General features: G+C 45.3%; 1 protein-coding gene across 1 annotated transcript in view; it reads right to left on the bottom strand.

Moving 5' to 3' along the window:
• Positions 1-13,397: 13,397 nt before the first annotated feature.
• LOC126998715 (uncharacterized) overlaps positions 13,398-20,848 on the bottom strand; it is a 135,866-nt gene continuing 128,415 nt past the window's right edge. Inside the window, exon 3 of the mRNA XM_050860703.1 lies at positions 13,398-13,557. Coding sequence (XP_050716660.1) covers positions 13,398-13,557 — 160 coding nt within the window. The remainder of the gene's footprint in view (positions 13,558-20,848) is intronic.

Genomic DNA, 20,848 nt, shown 5'->3' with positions numbered 1-20,848 from the left:
TTTGCCTCCTACGTGTTATCTCTCCACCTCCTTTATTTGTGCTTTCTTCTCATCCTCCATCCGCTGTTACACGTCTTTTTTAGGGTCTTATTCTGCTAATCTCCTCCTCCTCCTCCTCCTCCTCCTCCTCCTCCTCCTCCTCTCTTGGTCCTTGATGATAATGACGTCAGTGTTCTTGTGTTGCTTCCTCCTCTCCGTTCTTCTCATGCAAACATCTCCTTTTACTCCTCTTCCTCCTCCTCCTTCAATTCCTTCTCATTTCCTCTCATCCTTTGCCGTCTCTATATGCCGGCGTTCTCCTCTTCCTTTCCTTCATTTTACTTCTATTCATCCTCCCCTTATTCTCCTTGCCATATTCTGCCATCTCTTGCTATGATGACGTTCTCCTTTTCATTTTCTTCCTATTCGTCTTTTCTTTTTTTTCCTTGGCCATATCATCCTTCTGAGGCAACTCCTTCCACCACCTCCACCACCTACTTCACCTCCCCTTCTTCCACCTCCACCTCCTCCTCCCCTAAGTGGCGCCGCGGGTCCCCTCACGGCGCCTCCCCTCAGCCGGCCTCTCAGGTGACACCCTACAAGGCTCTCCATAAATGCATGAGCGGCGGGTAACTCCGTGTGCAGCCCGTAACAATTTGATGACCCGCCCGGCTGCGGCACATTACAAGTAATTCATAAACTCATTGGTTGTTTTTGTAGAGGCGAAGAGAATATTAATCGTGTCATTACCTCCGTCTACCGCCGCGATCTGGGTCCACTACGCGCTACTCTCTATTCTCTACCTTTCTCCCTGTCCTTCTCTCTCTCTTTCTCCTTTTCCCTCTCCCTTCCCCGACCCTCTAGATCTTGGCGGCGCTGGCCCACCGCCGCCGCCGCCGCCTCATTATCATCTGCTTACATACAGCACCGAGTTTGTGTCCTGTTAAGAGGTTGGCAGGCGTGTGTGTGTGTAGCCCACCCCCCCTCTCTCTCTCTCTCTCTCTCTCTCTCTCTCGTACCCCAAGTCCTCCAGGGCAAGAAAAACGTGTCACTAACGCCTTCATGACACACGATTCTGATGGAAATACGTCCCCGCCGCCGCTTCTTGTTTCGCTCTTAATGCAGCATGTGTGATTTTATTCTCTCTCTCTCTCTCTCTCTCTCTCTCTCTCTCTCTCTCTCTCTCTCGTCCAAACAACACAACTGCACAACGGCGGCGGCAGCAACTTTGAGGCTCAACTTATGAACTTTAGGAACAATCTCGCCTCGGTTTGTTTTTCTCTTTGTAAACTTTTCCGCGGCATTTAACACTCAAGTAGATGCTTAAAGGAAGAGGAGGAGGAGGAGGAGGAGGAGGAGGAGGGGGAGGAGGAAGAAGAGGCGGAGGAGGAAGATGAGGCGATTGTACCTTATTATTATCATTATTTTCATCATTATCATTATCATCATTATTACGTCTCCTCACCGGGGCAAGAAGTGGAGGGCAGGAAGCAATGTGATGATGTGTGCGTGCAAGTCTCGGTAATATATTCTCATAATTACATATTGTTAGACTTTACTGCGCTGCGTAATTAACACTAAAGGAGAGAGAGAGAGAGAGAGAGAGAGAGAGAGAGAGAGAGAGAGAGAGAGAGAGAGAGAGAGAGAGAGAGAGAGAGAGAGAGAGAGAGAGAGAGAGAGAGAGAGAGAGAGAGAGAGAGAGAGAGAAACACTAACAAGGAGACACATACGAAACAAACTAATAAAGACTTAAAAGAAGAGAACAGAAAAAAAACATTGAACCAAAAATAAATAACACAAGAGAGAATAATAATATGGATCCAGACACAGGAAGAAAAAGAAGGAATGAAAAAAAGAAGAAAACAAGTGACAAAATGGAGGGAGAAGCGGATTAAAAAAAAACGAAGGAAAGAATGGAGGAAAAACGGGCTTAAAGATGACAGCATAAAGGAAAGTAAGGAAGGAGCAAAAAATCAAAAACAAAGAACGGAGGAATGGAGAATAGAGAGGAGAGAGGGAAAGAAGAGCGAAGACAGGGAGGAGTAGAATAAGGAGGAGGAGAAGGAGGGAGAGGAGGAGGAGGAGGCGAACAGTGTCTAATGAAGGAGGAATGAAGGGGGGGAAGGTACCGAAAGGGCAAGGAGCGCCTCCCGAAGGACCAATTAAAGGATAATGAGGTGCAGCAGGAAATTAGGTGATTGTAAATTATCCTCGAGTCAGCATTATGGAGGCGAGGCGCCCGGCCAGGTGAGCCAGTACCTCGGTTGTTACCTGGGCAGGCGTGTGTGTGCGTATGTGTGTGTGTGTGTGTGTGTGTGTGTGTGTGTGTGTGTGTGTGTGTGTGTGTGTGTGTGTGTGTGTGTGTGTTACTTGTATGATATTTTAAGGACTATCATGAAGATTTATGAATAGAATGTTGTTGATTTCATAAGTAGTGTAAGCAGTTCCTAATTTTAGCTCCGTAAGTAATTAGTGCGGATGTATGTTCCGGGATTTATGAGTAGTTAAGACTGTAGTTAGTGCGTGAGTACATTTGAAAGTAGGACGTCAGTGGTCTGGTACGTGATGCTTAAGTGGTAAGTAGATATGTTACGTTACAAGACACTGACGGTGACACAAAGATCACTCATTCTCACTCCACCATTTCCACTCTATCTCCCTCTCCCTCTCTTTATCTCCTTGCCAATGGTTCTCACTCACACACTTGCACTATACTTTCACAGCTCCATATATTTCGTCCTCTCCCTCTTTTCCAATTTTATTATGTCTTCGTTATACTCTCCACCTTTCCTCTCTTTCTACTGCAATCAATTCATATTCGTAAGTTCTTTTTTTCCTCAGTTCTTCAAGCCTCTTTATTCATGTATTTCTTCTAGGTGAGTTCTCTATCTCATCCCTTTTTTTGTATTTCCAGTGTCTTTCATCTTTCTCTTCTACTTCTGGTCTCACTTTCTTTACTCTCACTTCCCTCTTCCATTTGCCCTATTTTTTTTTCATTCCTTTCTACTCTATCTTTTTTTCTACTTCAATGCACCATTTTCATCTATTCTCGCTTTTCTGCCTAATTGGTAACTTTCTTCTGTCCCCTCTATGTTCAATCCTTTTTATCTTTCAACCCAATTCCTTTTACTGCTCTCCCACCTTGCCTTGCCATTCTTCACTCATTCCCATACATTTTCTTCCTATTTTCAACCCAGGTGGTCACTCCCATGTACTCCCTTTCTACCCATGTTTTACTCTTCTGAAACTCTTCTTTCCCCCTTTGTCCTTTTTCCTCTTTCCTTCCCTCTCGTGGCTCTTGACCCCTGCCCTTCAAATCGACTTATCCCCTTGCCGAAGACTTGCGGAGCCCCCTACTAGTGCTGGAAGAGGAGAGAAGGCAGGGGAGATAGGGGAAGAGAGCCCTAACCCACTCCCCTTCCGAAGCTTCCTCTCTCTCGCTCTCCTTCCCTGTCTCCTCCTCCTCCTCCTCTTTCTCCTCCTCCTCCTCCTCCTCCTCCTCCTCCTCCTCCTCCTCCTCCTCCTCCTAGGCACTGCAGACGCATACGGTAATTATAGAACTATGGATGTGTGTGTGTGTGTGTGTGTGTGTGTGTGTGTGTGTGTGTGTGTGTGTGTGTGTGTGTGTGTGTGTGTGTGTGTTTACGTATGAGCAATATTATTTGTATTAGTATTAGTATATGTATGAGTATTAGTATTAGTGGTTGTAGTAGTAGTAGTAGTAGTAGTAGTAGTAGTTAAGTGTAATCGTAGTTGTTGGAGTAATTGTAGTAGTGGTGGTAGCAAACGAAATGGTGGTGGTTTTGGTAATGGGGGTTAGAGGGGTGGTGGAGGTGGTGGTGGTGGTGGTGGTGAAGCTTGTTAGATCAAACTTTGGGTCTTAGATGAGATGCGGGAGCAGCGTTGTGGACAGCCTGCTCGGGCGACACCACCACCACCACCATCACCACCACCATCATCAGCCACTAACACCATCATTTCCACTACCATCACCTTCAAATTCACCACAACCATTTTATATGAACAACACCGTCATTACCATCATCACCACCCCCATCACTTATATTACCACTTGTTCCAATCACCCTCGTTGGTCTCCTCATCTACGTTGTTATCTCCCCTACCCTTAGAACCCGTATCATCTCTGTTTATAATCATTAATAGTATCATTTATTTTATTACTATCATTATTATTATCAGTATTATCATTATTATTATTATTATTATTATGATCATTATTAGCATTGGAAGCAGTAACATTGTTGTAATATAAGTAATGATTGCAAAGAAGAAAATAATTATCCTTTAACCACTATTTCAACGTCTAAACTTCAAAAAATTTAGTCCAGAATGTATGTAATTATATCACACACGAACAAATAAGCAAACACCTTACACTTCAAAGAGAAAAAGAGATAGATAGAAAAGACAGATAAATAGATAGATGTAGAGATAGTGTGTGTGTGTGTGTGTACAGGCCTGCCCACTCACCCCCTTTGCTGCATATCCCTCCTCCTCCTCTTCCTCTCCCTCCTATCCCTTACCCCCCTCCCCCCACAGCCTCCACGGCAACTAGCAATATCATTTGGTGTCGAGCCACATTAGGTCACGCTGGCCAGAGTGTGAGCGGGGCGGAGGTGACCCTTAGTGACCAGGGCTCGCGGGCCACACCAGCAGCTGCCAGTAAATGATAATACTTGATAGGAAGTAATTGAAGTACGAGAAGTTAGGCAGCGCCACCTTCCTCTGCACCGCTGCCGGGCGTACGAGCAGGCCATCCCTTTAACATCCGAATTACTCATTTTGGGAGGGTGTAAGACTCGCCCTAAACACCGGAAAAAGGCGAACAGAATGGCCTCGGCAAGTTTGAGTGGGAAATACGCGTTAATTCTTTAGCTGGGCGGGTGTTTAGCGGGGCGCGAGTGGCTCCCTTCATGCTTCGTGGTCATTAGAATTCCTCACGTCCCGGAGTGTCGGTCGCCGGGCCTTGTTTACCGTAGCTGCTGAAAGGACCCTCATCTCCCTGCCGCCCCCACGCGCCTCAATAATCAGGCCTCAGACGCTCCTTTCCCGGCTGCCGCCGCACGGAACACCGGCAGCACGACAACTTCCTCTTCCCTCTCCGTTCGGCAATACCTGATGGAGTGCACATTTACCAAAGGTGCTAAAAAAGAAAGGCTCTCATCACCCTGCAGAATCCACCAACTTCACACTTATCCGGCCTCAGATGCTCTTTTCCCCGACACTCGCAACGTCGACGGTACAGCCTCCTCCTCCTCCTCCTCCTCCTCTTCCTCATTCTCTTTCTCCTTCTGTTACCGTTTCCATTCGTAATATATTTGGTAGTGAGATGAAATTATCAGCAAGCTGCATTTTCAGGCGTCTAACTCGAAACAGTGACGAAAGAATCTCTTCCTCCTTTTGTCTTGTCTTCTTGCAGTATCTGAGGAAAACAAAAATCTGATTATGGTGTTCTTAAGTTCATCATTAAACCTCAACCATTGAACTCGATATTTCTCTCCACACTAAACTTCCAAAATTCATCACCTACTCCGTTTCATCTCTTTAGCAGTATATGAGGAATAAAAATGTACGAAGGCTAACGTAAGTGAATCATCATTCTTCTCTATTTGGCGACACACGAAATGTTTAAAATATAATTTCCTGATCTCTTCTCGTCTTGCAGTAGATGAGGAGGAATGAAAATGTAATAGTAAAATACGTAGATTTATATAATTTGGCCTCAGTCCCTCCCTCCTTGGTGGCACACAAAACATCGACATAATGGCTCCTGATTCCTCTGCCTACTCATGTTTTCACCTGTAACGATACGTCGACTTTGTACGTCGTCAGTTCTAAAAAAATACTGCCAGACAGCCACTCAAAACACGTGATCGAGAAAGAAATCAGAATATTGGTACAAAACCTTACTTCTAAAGACGCCGAGTAAAATATAGGAGGCATTTTTTTTTGCTGTAGTTTCGAGGTGAAGTGTACTTTTTGTAATAAAATGGGGAAAAATATGAGTACATCAAATTCTATGTGTCAAATTTGTGAGATATATAAATCGAAACGCTCAAAACGCAGCATATTAGAGAAAGATCCAATATTACGAAAAAAATCCCAAACGTTTTTGAAAGGTGAGTTTACAGAAGCATCAGCAACAATAATAGTAGTAGTAGTAGCAGTAGTGTAGTAGTAGTAGTAGTAGTAGTAGTAGTAGTAGTAGTAGTAGTAATAGTAGCAGCAGCAGTAGTAGTAGTAGTAGTAGTAGTAGTAGTAGTAAACCGAAAAAAAGACAAAAAAAACAGGCCTTCGAGAACAAACAAAGAAACAAGCAGACAGACTGACCCCCGCATAGTTTTATTATAACGAACGTTCCTGGAAATGACCCTCAAACGACCTTAAATGACCCCGCCATCCTGGAGGGAGCGCGCCGCTGTGACCTCTCTCCCGGCCCGCCCTGTCGCCACTTACAAATGGGGTGTCAGTAGCCTTAGAGCCGGCCAATATTGAACTACGTTGGGAAGACTTCTACTGTCGACGCTCCTGCTCTCGCTCCTCCTCCTCCTGCTGCTGCTGCTCTCCTGCTACTGTTGCTGGTGGGGTAGTGGTGGTGGGGGGGTGGAGGTAATGGTGGTGGTGGTACTATTACTGGGGTTAAGGATAGTAGTGAGGTATAGTGGTGGTATTGGTGGTGATGGTGATGTTAGTCCTAGTACTGGAGGGTTGCTGATGGTGGTAGTGGTGGTGGTGGTAGTAGTGGTGGTGGTGGTGGTGGTGGAACTCCCTATACTATCCCTCTATACAGCCCAGTTAATATACCATTGCCGTTGCTACTGTTTCTGCTACTGTTGCTAATGCTGCGTCTCCTATTGTTTGTTACTGTTGCTGCTTCTGTTTACTGCTGTTGTTCTACCTCCATCCTATAAGCCTCTCTCTCCTTCCCTAGTCCTCCTCGTCTATAGGTCCCTTTGTTCTCATCTCTCCTCTCCCCCTTCATCTGCCTCCTTCTCTTGCCTCTTTTCCTTTACCTCCTCTTTCTTATGTATCATGTTTGCATTTATTCTTCTTGTTCCCCATTATTTGTTTTTATATTATTTCGCGTCTTCATAAACAGTAAAGACAATATGGTGCCAATTCTAATACTTAAAGATTTCTCATTATTTTCAAACTGACTATAAAACAAAACAAAACTGATAATGCATGAGCGAAGAAAGTAGAGTTCACACACACACACACACACACACACACACACACACACACAGGACCTGCTTGCTCCTCCGCCTGCCTGCTGAGTGCTAACCGCTAACCACACGAAGGCTGATTTTAATCCTACCAATTAAATCTTCTAAACCATCATCACCACCTTCAGCACCAACACCATCGCCGCCGCCTCATGCGCTGTCAATCTCGCCAAAGACAGACATAATAATGGACCAATCATCGGGCGGGATTAAACGTGGTCATTTTCGCCAACCAATCCCCGCTCGAGTGACAGCCGGCAGCCTCGGATGGCGGGGGAAGAGCTTGATGTGTGAGGAACTTAACTCAGGAGGGAGAGAGAGACGAAAAGTTGGCGTGTCCTCGTGTGACTTGTGGCTCATAATCGAACTACTTTACAGGGCTTTTGAGGTGAGGGGCGAGGAGGAGGAGGAGGATTAATGAGGAGGAGGAGAAAGTGTGAAGGATGAGGACAGAGGAGAAGAGAAAGAAGAGGTGTGATGCATGAGAAATAAAGGTAATGAAGAGACTGTAAGGTGTTTGAATGAAGAATGAGAAGAATGAGTTAGGAAGTGTAGAAGAAGAGGAGATGAAGGAAAGAGGAAGAATGAAGTTGTTGACATGATGAAGGAGGAGGAGGAGTAAGGAGGAGGAGTAAAGAGGAGGAAAGGTGAAGTAAAAGGAGCAAGAGGAGAGGATAGAGGTTTTGGCTGATGAAAGGCGCCGCAAGAGGAAGAGGAATCATGAGGGACGAGTCGGCGGATATTTATATGAGAAGTAAATTAAGTAAACTTGCAATCATTATTTCCTGTTCTCTCTCTCTCTCTCTCTCTCTCTCTCTCTCTCTCTCTTTGATTTTACCCCCTACCCCCAACATACACTAATACAACCTTTGAACACACACACACACACACACACACACACACACACACACACACACACACAGCAGCCACTATGCATTCCCAAAGACCTTTAAACATTTTCTTTCTACAAAGTTCTAAAACTGTAACTAATTTAAACCAACGAAATCAAAGCACAAATTGGATTCGTTTAATAAGATAATTCCACATCAGAGAAACATCAGAGATACCTTAGTGACATTCATGAATTTATCGCTACATTTATAAGTTAAGCTGTTAAAAGAGAAGGAATCATTTTAGTTAGCGTTAGGCAGTGATAAGGAGAGGATTGGACAAGCAGTGAAAATTAGAAATACGAAAAAAAGTGGTACAGAAATGAAAATCCAGAAAAGATGTTAGGCCAAGGAGCAGCCATCTCAGCGCCTGCAGGAGTCACACTTACATTTACCTGCCGCCCTCGCCTCGCACACCTGAGCCCACCTGGCGCAGAGTCAAGCCACCTGCTAACTAGATATTTATCCCGAGCCTTTACCTGTCCGCCGGCCTCCCATTACCCTCAAAGCCCCGGCCTGAGTAGGTGTGGGTTGGCTACTGCACACACACACACACACACACACACACACACACACACACACACCAGATATTCTCTCTCTCTCTCTCTCTCTCTCTCTCTCTCTCTCTCTCTCTCTCTCCGCCATAACCCTTCTGCAGCATCCCTCAGTGACATATTCAGCTGATCCTCCGCCGCTGCAAGAGAGAGGGAGAGAGAGAAGAGGAGAGGAGAGGAGAGGAGGAGAGAAGGCAGAGACGAAGAAAGCGGAAATAGGAAAAGAGTATAAATAGAAAGGAGAACAAGGAGAAGAATAGGAAAGAAAAGAGAAGAAAGGATAAGAAACGGATGGAAGAGAGAAGAGGATAAAACAGGATATAAAAAAGAGGAGAGGAAAGGAGAAGAATAGTGAAGAAAGAGGAGAGGAGAGGAGAATGGAAGATGAGAAAACAGATAGGAGAATAGGAGAAAGGAGAACAGAGAGAGAAGCGGGGACAGAGGAGGAGGAGAAGGGAGAGAGAGAGGGCGAGCAGTAGAGGCGAGAGGCTATGCAAGGCGAGGCGAGGCGAGGCGAGAGGCGAAGCGTCGGCAGCGTGGCGTTATGGTTTAGTCGAGGCTCAGGAGGCGCGCGAGGTTCATTTCCAGGACGAAACATTTCCCTTATTCTCTCGCTCGTGACACCACTGGCCGTATAATGTGGGCAAGTTGAAGCGCTCGCTCGCTCGCCTGGACACCACCACCACCACCACCGCCACTACCTCCACCATCACCCTCTCACTGCCTACTCGTCCACCTCCTTCTCTGCTTTCTATTTCTCTTTCTCTTATCGTCATCTTTTCTTGTTGTCTCATCTTTTCTTCCTCTTCCTCTTCCTTCTCTTCCACCAGTACCGCTCTCGTTTTCTACTCGTTCATCCTCTCTTCTTCCTAATCCTCTTTCTCCTCTTGACACCAGGTCCTTTCCTTTTACCTTATCTTTTCTTCCTTTTCCTCTGATACCTCCTTTTCTTCTCCCTATTGCTCTTTCTCTTCTAACATCTCTCCTGTGTCTTCATCATCACTTTCTCTTACTTTTCCTCTGTCACTGTCTGTTCCCTTTTCTTAATTCTCCTCATTTTCCTTTTCTTTCTTTTTCTCCAGTACCTCAACCACCATCATCTATACCTCTTCCACCTCCATCAGTACCTCCACTACCACCTGTATCACCACCATCACCTCCACTACCGTTTCTCCTCCTCCTCCTCGTCCTCCTCCTCCTCTACCCCCTTCTCCCCGCCGAGGTCCACGCTTCCCCCATCATTCTTCATTGGCTATCGTCTAGTTTAATTTTGGTGAGCGCGCGAACGTCCACCTCCGCCTCTCCTGCTCCCCTGCACCCCCGAGACACAGGCTTCTTTAGGGGTGAAATCTAGCTACAGGAGGCGCTGTTTAATATGTGGCGTGGCTGCGAAAGCGAGGACCCAAAAGGCAAAGGGGTGAAATCGAGGGAAAGAATGCAAGATAAATATTTAGCAGGAGTGGACACAACGCCGCCTCTCTCACCGTCGCTCCTGCTCCTCCTGCTGCTGCTGCTGCTGAAACTCTCGTGTGTAGGGGAGTGACAGGGAGGAGGAAGAGACGGAGGAGGAGGAGGAGAGCTTCGGCAACTGAGGACTAGGTGGCAGCAGCGGCGTCCATCCTTCCTTCCTCTCTTCCATCTTCTTCCTCATCCTCTTCCTCCTCCTCCTCCTCGTCTTCCTCATAATGACCATCACCATCTTCACCACCATCATCACAAAAGGAATGAAGTCTACGTAGTAATGTGTTGTGTTTTGCTCTTAACGAATAAATACAAAGTTCATTTCTCTCTCTCTCTCTCTCTCTCTCTCTCTCTCAGCCACGTAGTAGTAGTAATAGTAGGAACTGTAGTACAATCGACAGCATCAGCAGGAAAAGTAATGAATGAACCACCTCACGGCAAAATAAATACCCGCTACGAGAGAGAGAGAGAGAGAGAGAGAGAGAGAGAGAGAGAGAGAGAGAAATAACCTCCACCTCCTAAATCATTGAGCAAAGCGTCATTACCGAAACAGCTGATTCGAGCGTAATGTTTCCTCTCGTTTCATTGCTCGTATTGACAGTCAGACGGACGGATCTCTCTCTCTCTCTCTCTCTCTCTCTCTCTCTCTCTCTCTCTCTCTCTCTCTCTCTCTCACACCTGGTAGAGTGCCTTTCCGACGCTACGTTCGCTAGAGTAAAAGTTCACGATTTTTGTAGACTTTTTTTTTCGTCAATGAAGTTGTAGTCGTAGTAAGTGTGTGTGTGTGTGTGTGTGTGTGTGTGTGTGTGAGAGAGAGAGAGAGAGAGAGAGAGAGAGAGAGAGAGAGAGAGAGAGAGAGAGAGGAGTTCATTCATCCGCATTTTGAAGGTCAGTAATGCGCTGACTCCAATATGAGCATTATGGTTTTGCCTCTCTCTCTCTCTCTCATTACTCTTTCTTTCTTGTAATCTGTATTTGATGAGAGAGAGAGAGAGAGAGAGAGAGAGAGAGAGAGAGAGAGAGAGAGAGAGAGAGAGAGAGAGAGAGAGAGAGAGAGAGAGAGAATAATTGCAGTGGCGGTGGTGGTGGTGGTGGTTGTAGCGTCTAACCTGTCTTTCATTTTATCCTATTTCGCTTTCCGCCGCGTCCGAGGCTACAACAGAGAGAGCAGAGCAGCCCAAAAAATAAATAAATAAACCCCGCTCTTTTATACTTTTCTGCCACGTGCATTTCATCGTAATTGTTGTGTCAGTAGTAGTGGTAGTAGTTGTATTTTACGTTGCTGTTGTCGTCGTTGTTGTTGTTGAAAGAGTATGAACAGCATCAGTGGTCGTAGTAGTATTGGTAGTATTAGGAGTAGTGGAGTAAAAGTTTTTGTTGCACGCGTCACGGTTTAGTTTCGTTCTAATCTATCCATTTGCGACTTTTTGTTTAGCGCTCTCATTGACGTGCGAAAATGTTGCGCTCGCTTCATTGAGTGCAACAACAACACCGACGTTACCGGCAGGAGCGACAACACCAGCACCACCACCACCTCTCGACGCGCCCCTGTTTGTGTTTCATTCACCCTGACCATCACCACCACCGTCACCACCACCATTACCCTAACCTACTAGTACTACCATTACCGCTACCATCACCTCTTTTTTATCATGTGTCGCCACCATATCCGCCAACAGATCAACTCTCCCATCACCATCACCGTCACCATCACCATCATGACCCATAAGAACGATACTACCATGAAGACTTTGTACGTTTATTGATAAGGTTAAGCTCTAGCGTCAAGAATGATTATGATAAGAACGTAGTGCTAGAATGTTTGGATAATATATTGTTGTGTGTCTCTCTCTCCGCCTCATCTTCCTTCCTGTTTCTGTCCCTACATTCCTCCTCCTCCTCCTCCTCCTTCTCCTCCTCCTCATCTTCCTCCTCCTCCTCCTCCTCCTCTTCCTCAGCGCCGGGAGGGAGGTAGTCTGCGGTTCTCTGTTTCTCCGTGCGACCGACTGCCCTTTCCCCTTTCCTCCTCCTCCTCCCCCTCCTCCTCCTCCTCCCCTACTCGCCCTGATTCTCCAGCACCACTAATATTAATTAAGTTGCATAACTACAACGACCCTTACTACTACTACTACTACTACTACTACCACTACTACTACCAATACGTTTCAATCATCATTATTATAATCTATCATCTTTGTTATTTACCTCTGTCATCACCATCACCACCACCAACACCACGACAACCACCACTACAACTACAAGAGGCTCTCCACACGTCCTATGCCGACTAAGGCTTTATGCTGTATGTATAAACCCAGGCTTACTATACATGCATATACACAGGGAGATACATAATGGATGCGGATGTGTCAGGGGGAGAAGGTAGATGTAGTGGTGAGGGTGTGGAATACAGTGTGGTGGTGGTGGCGATGGTGGAGGTGGTGGCGGTGGTGGTGGTGGTGGTGATGCCAGGCCTCAGGTGCCCAGCGAATTAAGTTTAAGTTTGAAGGACTTGGAGAGAGAAGTCCTGGTGTTTAGTGGTCAGCCGAGCGAGGATCTCTCTCTCTCTCTCTCTCTCTCTCTCTCTCTCTCTCTCGCCGCCACTTTTCACTCCCCCATTTTCTTTCTCTCACGTTCATCTCATCTCATCTCATCGCCGGCACGTTCAGCAGCAGCATCCTTCGCTCCTCTCGGCTCGCCTGATCTTCTCGCAAACTCATCTCATCTCTTATCTCAGCCGCCGAGCATCTTTACGTTGGGGGAAGACGAGGAGTTTTGGCGCAATTGAATAGCCTCCCCGCGGTATAAACTAATAATCAGGCTGCAGCAAACTTGGTCAACTCATTGAGATTCCAAACAGCAAGTTACAACGGCGTATCCGCATTTGAATTCCATGCAATTACATGTTATCTATAACGACATATGCATACACATTTATTCTCAAGCCCTCTGTGTGTGTGTGTGTGTGTGTGTGTGTGTGTGTGTGTGTGTGTGAGAGAGCTGACCCTCTTCGACTCCCTTGAGGAATAATAATAATGAAACAACAATAATAACATGGAACAAATCCTCATCTCCTGTACGTGCTGCTTCCCTCACACCTGTGGCCGAATAAAGGTTTAATGCCGCCGATGAAAAGTTATAATTGGATTCAAGAAGTCGGATGTCACTGGAGGAGGTGCACGTGTGGCGCCCAAACATTATGTTCAGACGTACAGTAATGTATTCCCAGCCCGCTGACCCTAATCAAGGGAAACGCTTCGGCTCCCTCACACAACTTTGCTCCGTTTCGTCGCGGTGTCTTTAGGCTTCCACGGCTCCTTGGCCTTCTGTAGCCGCCCCGGCGTGCCAGCGAGGGCCGCCTGCAGAGCTAGGGTAGGGTAAGGCGCCACGGTGGCCCTGGCGAGACGCCTGCAGCAGGGGCGGGCGCTGCGGCGGGTCCGGAGGCAGTGGGAGCGAGCGAAGATGAACGAAAGGTGTGAGAAACGTGGTGGACTTGGGTCTCCTGCATTGTATTCGCCAACAACAAAGGCAAGCAGAGTTTAGAACAACTTGTTTAAAATGCAAATGAGAAACTCAATTATTGGCCGTATGCAAATTAGACTATGGGTGTACTCTAATTAAAATCCCTTGATTAATATGCAAATTTAATAAGATTATACAGTGGGAACCGAAATTAATTTCGAAATTAGGGGTGAAATTTTGCACACACATGGCAAAACAAGGAGGCTCATGGCGGACGAGGTGCCTTGGACGTGCAGGGCCAAGCAGGGCCAAGACGCGCCATTTCCGCTCCTCCACGCCGCGCCGGAAGGGCCAGTTTCGGGCAGCCTTGGCGGGAAATTGAACTGTACTATTACAGCGCCCACGAGTTGATCACGAAAGATTCCCGCGTCATAAAATAATTTCCTCGGTAATCTCGGGCGCCAAGGAGAGCAACGGAGCGCCGGGAGTAAGCAACACCCGCGCGGTATTACGGGAAGCCAAGTAACACCCATTTAGTGTGAAGGGAAAGTAACGTAACATGGAGGGCAGTAAGGGAGAGGAATAACGCAAGGCTGGGGGCAGCAAGTAACACCACTAATGATCAGGGAAGTCTGGCGTAACAGCGGGAGCAAGGAAGCAGGACCCAGTTATCATTAGACAACACAGCGAGGAACAACCACTTACTAATTCAAAAGACGAACACCGCAACAATCGAATTAAACTACGTCTTCTTAGTAACACCAAAGAGAAAAGGATCTACGCAGGAAAGCAACACTCTTTTGGTAACACGAGCGTAACGCAACACTTGAGAGGCAGTAACAATCGTCATCTTTTTAGCAACACAAACTAGAACCGTCCAAATAACAGAGGCAATACGTGACACCCTCTCAGCAACACAGCGCCGCGTACAAGTAGCGTCTTCCGAGTAACACACTAAGTAACACAACACGCAACACAAGTAACATTTAAGTAACATATTCAGGGCTGCCTAACGCGCCCCGCCTGACCCTTACAGCTGATTAGGTGAGGGAGGAGGAGGAGGGGGAGGAGCAGGAGGAGGAGGAGGAGGAGGAGGAGGAGGTTTGAAGTCCGAGGAGCTTGAAGGGAAACTACATCTGGCGGCGAAAGTGGTGGTGGTGGGAGGTGATGGTGGTGGTGGCAGTGGTGGTGATGGTGGGAGGTGATGGTGATGATGATGGTGGGTGGTGATGTTGGGCGGTGATGGTGATGGAAGGTGGTTATGGTGATGGTGGTGATGGTGGTGGTGATTTAGTGTATACTGTGGTGGATATCTGGTGGTGGAGGAGGAGGTGGAAGAGAAGGAAAAGGAAAGAAAATGGAGAGAATGGAATGGGAAGATGAAAAGAAGAGGGGGGTAACGACAGGAGAGTGGAAAGGGAAAAAAATGAGCGGAGAAAAGAAGAAAAGTAGAAAAAAATGGAAATGAGAGGGAAAGGGAGAAGATGAAAACATGGAACCGGCTGGAAGGGGCAGGGAAGGGTGAACGTGGAGGAAAAGTAGGGAGGGAGGGAGGGAGGCAGAAGAAGAGTTGACGAAATGAAGAGAAAAGGACGCGGAGGAGGATAAGGGGAAACATACTTGATGACTAAGAGTAACAGACCAAGTTATGATAAAATGGAAGTGAAGAAAATAACAATAATGACAACACAACGTCACTGTCATGGCTCAGGTATAGTGGTGTGTGTGTGTGTGTGTGTGTGTGTGTGTGTGTGTGTGTGTGTGTGTGTGTAATGATGAATGTTTGGAAAGGAGGAAGAGCAGGAGGTGGGGAGGGGGGAAGGAATAAAAGGGGAGCAAGAGGAGAAGGAGGAGGAGGAGGAGAGAGAGAGAGAGAGAGAGAGAGAGAGAGAGAGAGAGAGAGAGAGAGAGAGAGAGAGAGAGAGAGAGAGAGAGAGAGAGAGAGAGAGAGAGAGAGAGAGAGAGAGAGAGAGAGAGAGAGAGAAAACCAGAGACAGAGCGAGAGAACCCGAGACAGAGAGAGAGAAAACCAGAAACAGAGAGCGAGAGAGAGAGGCAAATTTGTTAATCTGTTAAGGGTAGATTGAGGTTAATTAAGTTAGAAATATTGTTGGGTAAACTAAGTTTGTGGCGCAGTCTGGCGGCGGCGTGTGTTTTGAGTGGAGTTAGCGAGGGATAACACCGGTGACAGGGCTTGTTACTCCGTCTGTCCGCTCGAACCTCGCTAAAGCTTGCTAATTAGGCTCAAGCTAAGGCAGAGTCGAAGTCACTGCGGAATATATATATGTACGAACGTGTGTGTGTGTGTGTGTGTGTGTGTGTGTGTCTATATCCCCGGCAACATTCCTCGCGGTGTGTATGTTTTGCTTTGTAAGGAGACGGACGGCTCGGGTCACTGAGATGATGATGGACCTCAAAGCAAATCAAGACTAACTAACCGCCCGACTCGCAAACACACTGACAGACAAACAGACGGGCTGACCGATAGATACACAGGCTGATCAAGAGAGATACAAACAGACAGGAAGACAGAGAGCAACTAGCTGGGTTTTCTTTACATTATACGGACTCGTGGGAAAAAGGATAAAAAAAAATTCGAATAAACAAAATAAGACACGACTTGCTATGAATGTCCAGGAGGCCGTGGGAGTAATGGTGGTAGTTGTGGTTGTGCTGGTTGGCTAGAGTATCAATAGTTGTTTTTAGTTTGATAATGGATGACTTAGTTTTTTTTGTTGTTTTCTTCTTCTTGCCGCTGCTTTTGTTATGGATGATAGTGGTTGTTGTTGTTGTTGTTAAGTGGTGGTAGTAATAATAGCGATCAAGACGACGGCGGGAATTTCGAATGTGTAGAAAATAAAACTATAAAACTAGGAACTGAGTGAGATCGTGGTGGACAAAAAGTAGCAAAAAACAAACAAACATAATATACGAAAACACCACAAATACAAGAAAACTATAGAAAGAAAAGATAACAAACAAAACATAAGAGCTAAAATAGAATGCACAGACGAGAGCTTACACATCAAAAGAAGGAAAAAGAGAAGAAAAAAAACAGAGAAAAAAAACGCAAATTACACAGACCAAAACAAATAATGAATGAATGAAAAAAACAACGAACTTAAAACACAATCCAAATAAATAAAAAAGGTTAACCAGCATAATGAAAATGATGACATGCAAATTAGCGCAAACACACATTAAATAAGTCAAACAAGATGGAGATAAAAATAACTTGCTAATATAATGGAATAAAGAAGAACACGAGGGAGGGAGGAAGGACAGCTGAGGAGGGTGAATGAGGAAGGGAGGAAAGGAAGAGGGAGAAGGGAGGGAGGAAGGAGAGGGAAGAGGGAGGAAAGGGAAGAGGGGAGGAGGGAGGCCGGTTTGAGCAGGAGGAAGAATAAAAAGTAGTGAGGGGAAGAGAGGGGAGGAGGAGGAGGAGGAGGAGGAGGACGAGGAGAGAAGTAGAATGAAGGAGGGAGATGAGGCAGGCAATAGGGAAAGAGATTATAGAGAAGGAGGAGGAGGAGGAGCGGGATAAGAGGGAGGAGGAGGAGGAGGAGGAGGAGGAGGGCAAAAGAAAAAAAATAATAGATGCATATGGAGGAGGAGAGAAAGATGGGAGAAGAGGAGGAAGGCATAGGCAGACTGAGAGACAAACTTAGGAAGAGGAGGCGGAGGAAGAGGAGAGGGAGGAGGGATTGTAGCCGAAGGGAGGAAAAAAAATGGAGAGAGGGAGGAAGGTCATGGAGGACTAAATGTGGATGAGGGATGAGGAGGAGAAGGAGGTGAAGGAGGAGGAAAAATTACGAGAAGGTGGAGGAGAAGGGAAGAACAGATGGAAAATGGAGGAGGAGAACGTTAAACAAAGGAGTGGAGCAAGATAAAAGAAGAGGAAGAGGAAGAAATAGACCAAGAAGAACAAAAAGAACAAGGACAATAAATATACGACGTGGAAAAAGAAGAAAACAAATGAAAAACGAGGAAAAAAAGATTAGAAGAAAATATGCAAAAGCCGGTAGAAAAATGAGGAAAAAAGATGGAAAAAGAAAGTACTATGGGAGAAGAAGGAGCAGGAGAAAAAAGACAATGAAGGAAGAGATGGAAGGACAAAAAGAAACAGCGAGAGAAAAACAACTTAGACACACCAAATAATGAACAGCATGAAGAAAAAAAACATTAGAAAAAAAAGTATCCAGTCAAAAAAGGAAAATAAGAAGAGGGTTAGGAGTAGGATAAACAAAAAAATCACTAAACCAAAGACAAAAAACATCAGAAGTAGTAAAATAAGAAGCATCATGAGACCAGCAAAAAGAAAATAAAGAGGCAATAGAAAAACAGCATCATCACCACCACCATCCCCAGTAGCAGAAGTAGTACCAGCAGCTTAAGAAGAAGCACCAGTAGGAGAAGCAGAAGCAGGGTCGGTAGTTATTCATCACACTAATACCAGCACATGCAGCGGCCCCCATCTTGCTCGCCATTAGCCGCCGCCACACCCAAAGATTTCAGTGTAATTATGTTAATCCTTCAGCCCTAAAGATTGATGCTCGGGAGGGATAAAGCAATTACGAGATACAGCCAGGCAGCCCACGGGTGAGGAGGGTTTTTCTCTCTCGAATCTAACTAAACCAAACACTAGAGAGAGAGAGAGAGAGAGAGAGAGAGAGAGAGAGAGAGAGAGAGAGAGAGAGAGAGAGAGAGAGAGAGAGAGAGAGAGAGAGAGCGAGAGAGAGAAGAGAGAGAGAGAGAGAGAGAGAGAGAGAGAGAGAGAGAGAGAGAGAGAGAGAGAGAGAGAGAGAGAGAGAGAGAGAGAGAGAGAGAGAGAGAGAGAGAGAGAGAGAGAGAGAGAGAGAGAGAGAGAGAGAGAGAGAGAGACAACGGTGGTGCATCTCACACGAGGAAGAAAAAAAAAAAGGAAACAGCTAATTTTTGGAGTGCTCGGCTGCATTTTCCATCCTGCTCATTTACATACAGATTGCCATATGGAGACTAATTTCGGAGGGGGAGACGAGGCGGGGAGTCAAAGATGTCTTGCTGTAATTGTGAGGGAGCCGGCTGTCTCTCTCTCAGGTGTTGTGTAAGGTCGTATTTTGGGACCCGTATATATTTTTTTTCTTTCTGTGTTTTTTTTATCATTCTATCTGTTTATGCATATTTTTATTTGATTTAGTTTCATTTCCCTTTATTTTTTTCCTCCTTTCTTTCTTTCCTTTTTTCTCTTTTCCATTTTTTTTTATTTCCTCCTTTTTTTTCTTTCTTAACCTAAATGCTTTCTTATGTAAGGTTTGTTGTTTTGCATATCTCTGGTGTGTGTGTGTGTGTGTGTGTGTGTGTGTGTGTGTGTGTGTGTGTGTTAATAAGTGTGGTTTCGTTATGCATATTCGGCAACACAAATAAAGCGACAAGTTAAATCATTCGTGTGGTGTAGCGGCCCCTTAAAGTTTGTGTGTGTGTGTGTGTGTGTGTGTGTGTGTGTGTGTGTGTGTGTGTGTGTGCAAGGAATTATATACTTTTCATGTGTATTATGTGTTTTTAATTAGTTGTGTACGTATATTTATTTATGTATTCGTGTGAACCAAGGATTACACCAATAGTATATTCTCTCTCTTTATGACCTCACACATGTAAAACGGAAACACATTTATGCCGTGAATAATCTTGGTGACCTTTATGAAATGAGTCTGAAAGAAGGACTTATTTACATCATGTGACTCAACAACTTAAAACTGACCAATCACGAGCCGCCTGCACTTAAACCCCTCCCAGTCAGCCCCAGAAGTGACCAATAGCGTGTGTTTATAAGTCCACCGAGGCCCCGCCCCTCGTACTTAAGGAAATATAATAGATTCATGAGGAAGAAGAAAAAAGAAGTTTACGAGACGTCTCTCTCGAGGCTGACGCGATTTTGCTGTAATGTTTAATCCTCCAAAGTTTTAGTAGTGAATCTGATTATGTCTTCTTCATACGGCGCTTACTACTACGAATTCCATTACTACTACTACTGCTACTACTACTAGAACTACTACTAGCACAAACAGAACGCTAAGCTAAAGAAAACAAACATTAATCCAAGGCCAGAAGTATAAATTATGTACAAAACGGAAAGGTTGTGACATAAAGATTGAACGCGATATTCCCTTGAAACAAACACAGACGGCTTTCAAAATAGCAAAGAGAATATTTAGTATTATCTCTTCATAAACACCTTTAGCCTCAAACCAGCGTCGACGGAATATAACGTTGAATGGGATGTGTAATTCGATCCAGTTAGTGTTAGTGTTTAATGTTGGGATGTGGAACGACTGAAACCAGATGGCATTTTTAGGATCCTTGCTTCGACAGATAAAATCAATCACATAGGAGTTCAAAGCTGCCAGATTGTCTTACTCAGCCTCTTATATTTACCGACCCCAATAAGGAGATTCACTTGTAATTATCGTTAAAATAGTTAATTCCTGATGTTTCTAGGCAATAGTTAGGCGTCAGAAACCGGTAAATACTATGCTCTGAGTACGACAATCTGGCAACGGTGTATGAGTTCCCAATATATACGATCTGCAAGTCCCACTACAGCCTTGAGATATATTTTCGCCAGCAACAAGTCTTAGTGCTCTTTGTCGTGTATGGGGATGCAACTTCACACATCACGATCACCTGAAAAGATCTAAAACTATACAGCATTACAGAACCTCTTTGGACATGTAATCAGCCAAACTTCACGAACAGTTTTCTCGCTTTTTATGACTGAGGTTTTGTGATTCCTCAGAGCGACTTTGTTTTGTCGACCGCACCAGAAAAAAAAAATATTGTACAGGTGTAATCAACCACTCGGCATCAGTTACCTTACGAAACACCTAAGAGATAATTAATTTGCCGAATATTTCAACAACAATGAGTTACTTTTGTTGAAATTGCACAGAATCATATTGCACAGCGAATGTTAAAATTTACTTTGAAATATAGTACCAATTGAGATGATTAGGTTAGATATATGTGTCACCTTATCTATCGCCTCACAGTCATGCAATCTGAATACACACCTGAAAAACAAAACCATATTCCGCCTGCCGTACACCTGCTTTTCTACCTGTCTGTTACCTTCCACACGCCTGAGATAATTAATAAGATACACCCGTCCCGCGTACCTGCATGGCTATCAATTAACCTGCTTTTTCCTAACCTTCCTGCTGCGGATATAAAGTTTGGCGCACCTTTTCTCCTCCAGCTTTTCCTTCAAGACAGATTATGT

The sequence above is a fragment of the Eriocheir sinensis genome, chromosome 15, assembly GCF_024679095.1.
Source record: "Eriocheir sinensis breed Jianghai 21 chromosome 15, ASM2467909v1, whole genome shotgun sequence".
Taxonomy (NCBI): domain Eukaryota; kingdom Metazoa; phylum Arthropoda; class Malacostraca; order Decapoda; family Varunidae; genus Eriocheir; species Eriocheir sinensis.
This window is presented reverse-complemented; position numbering and strand designations above follow the sequence as displayed.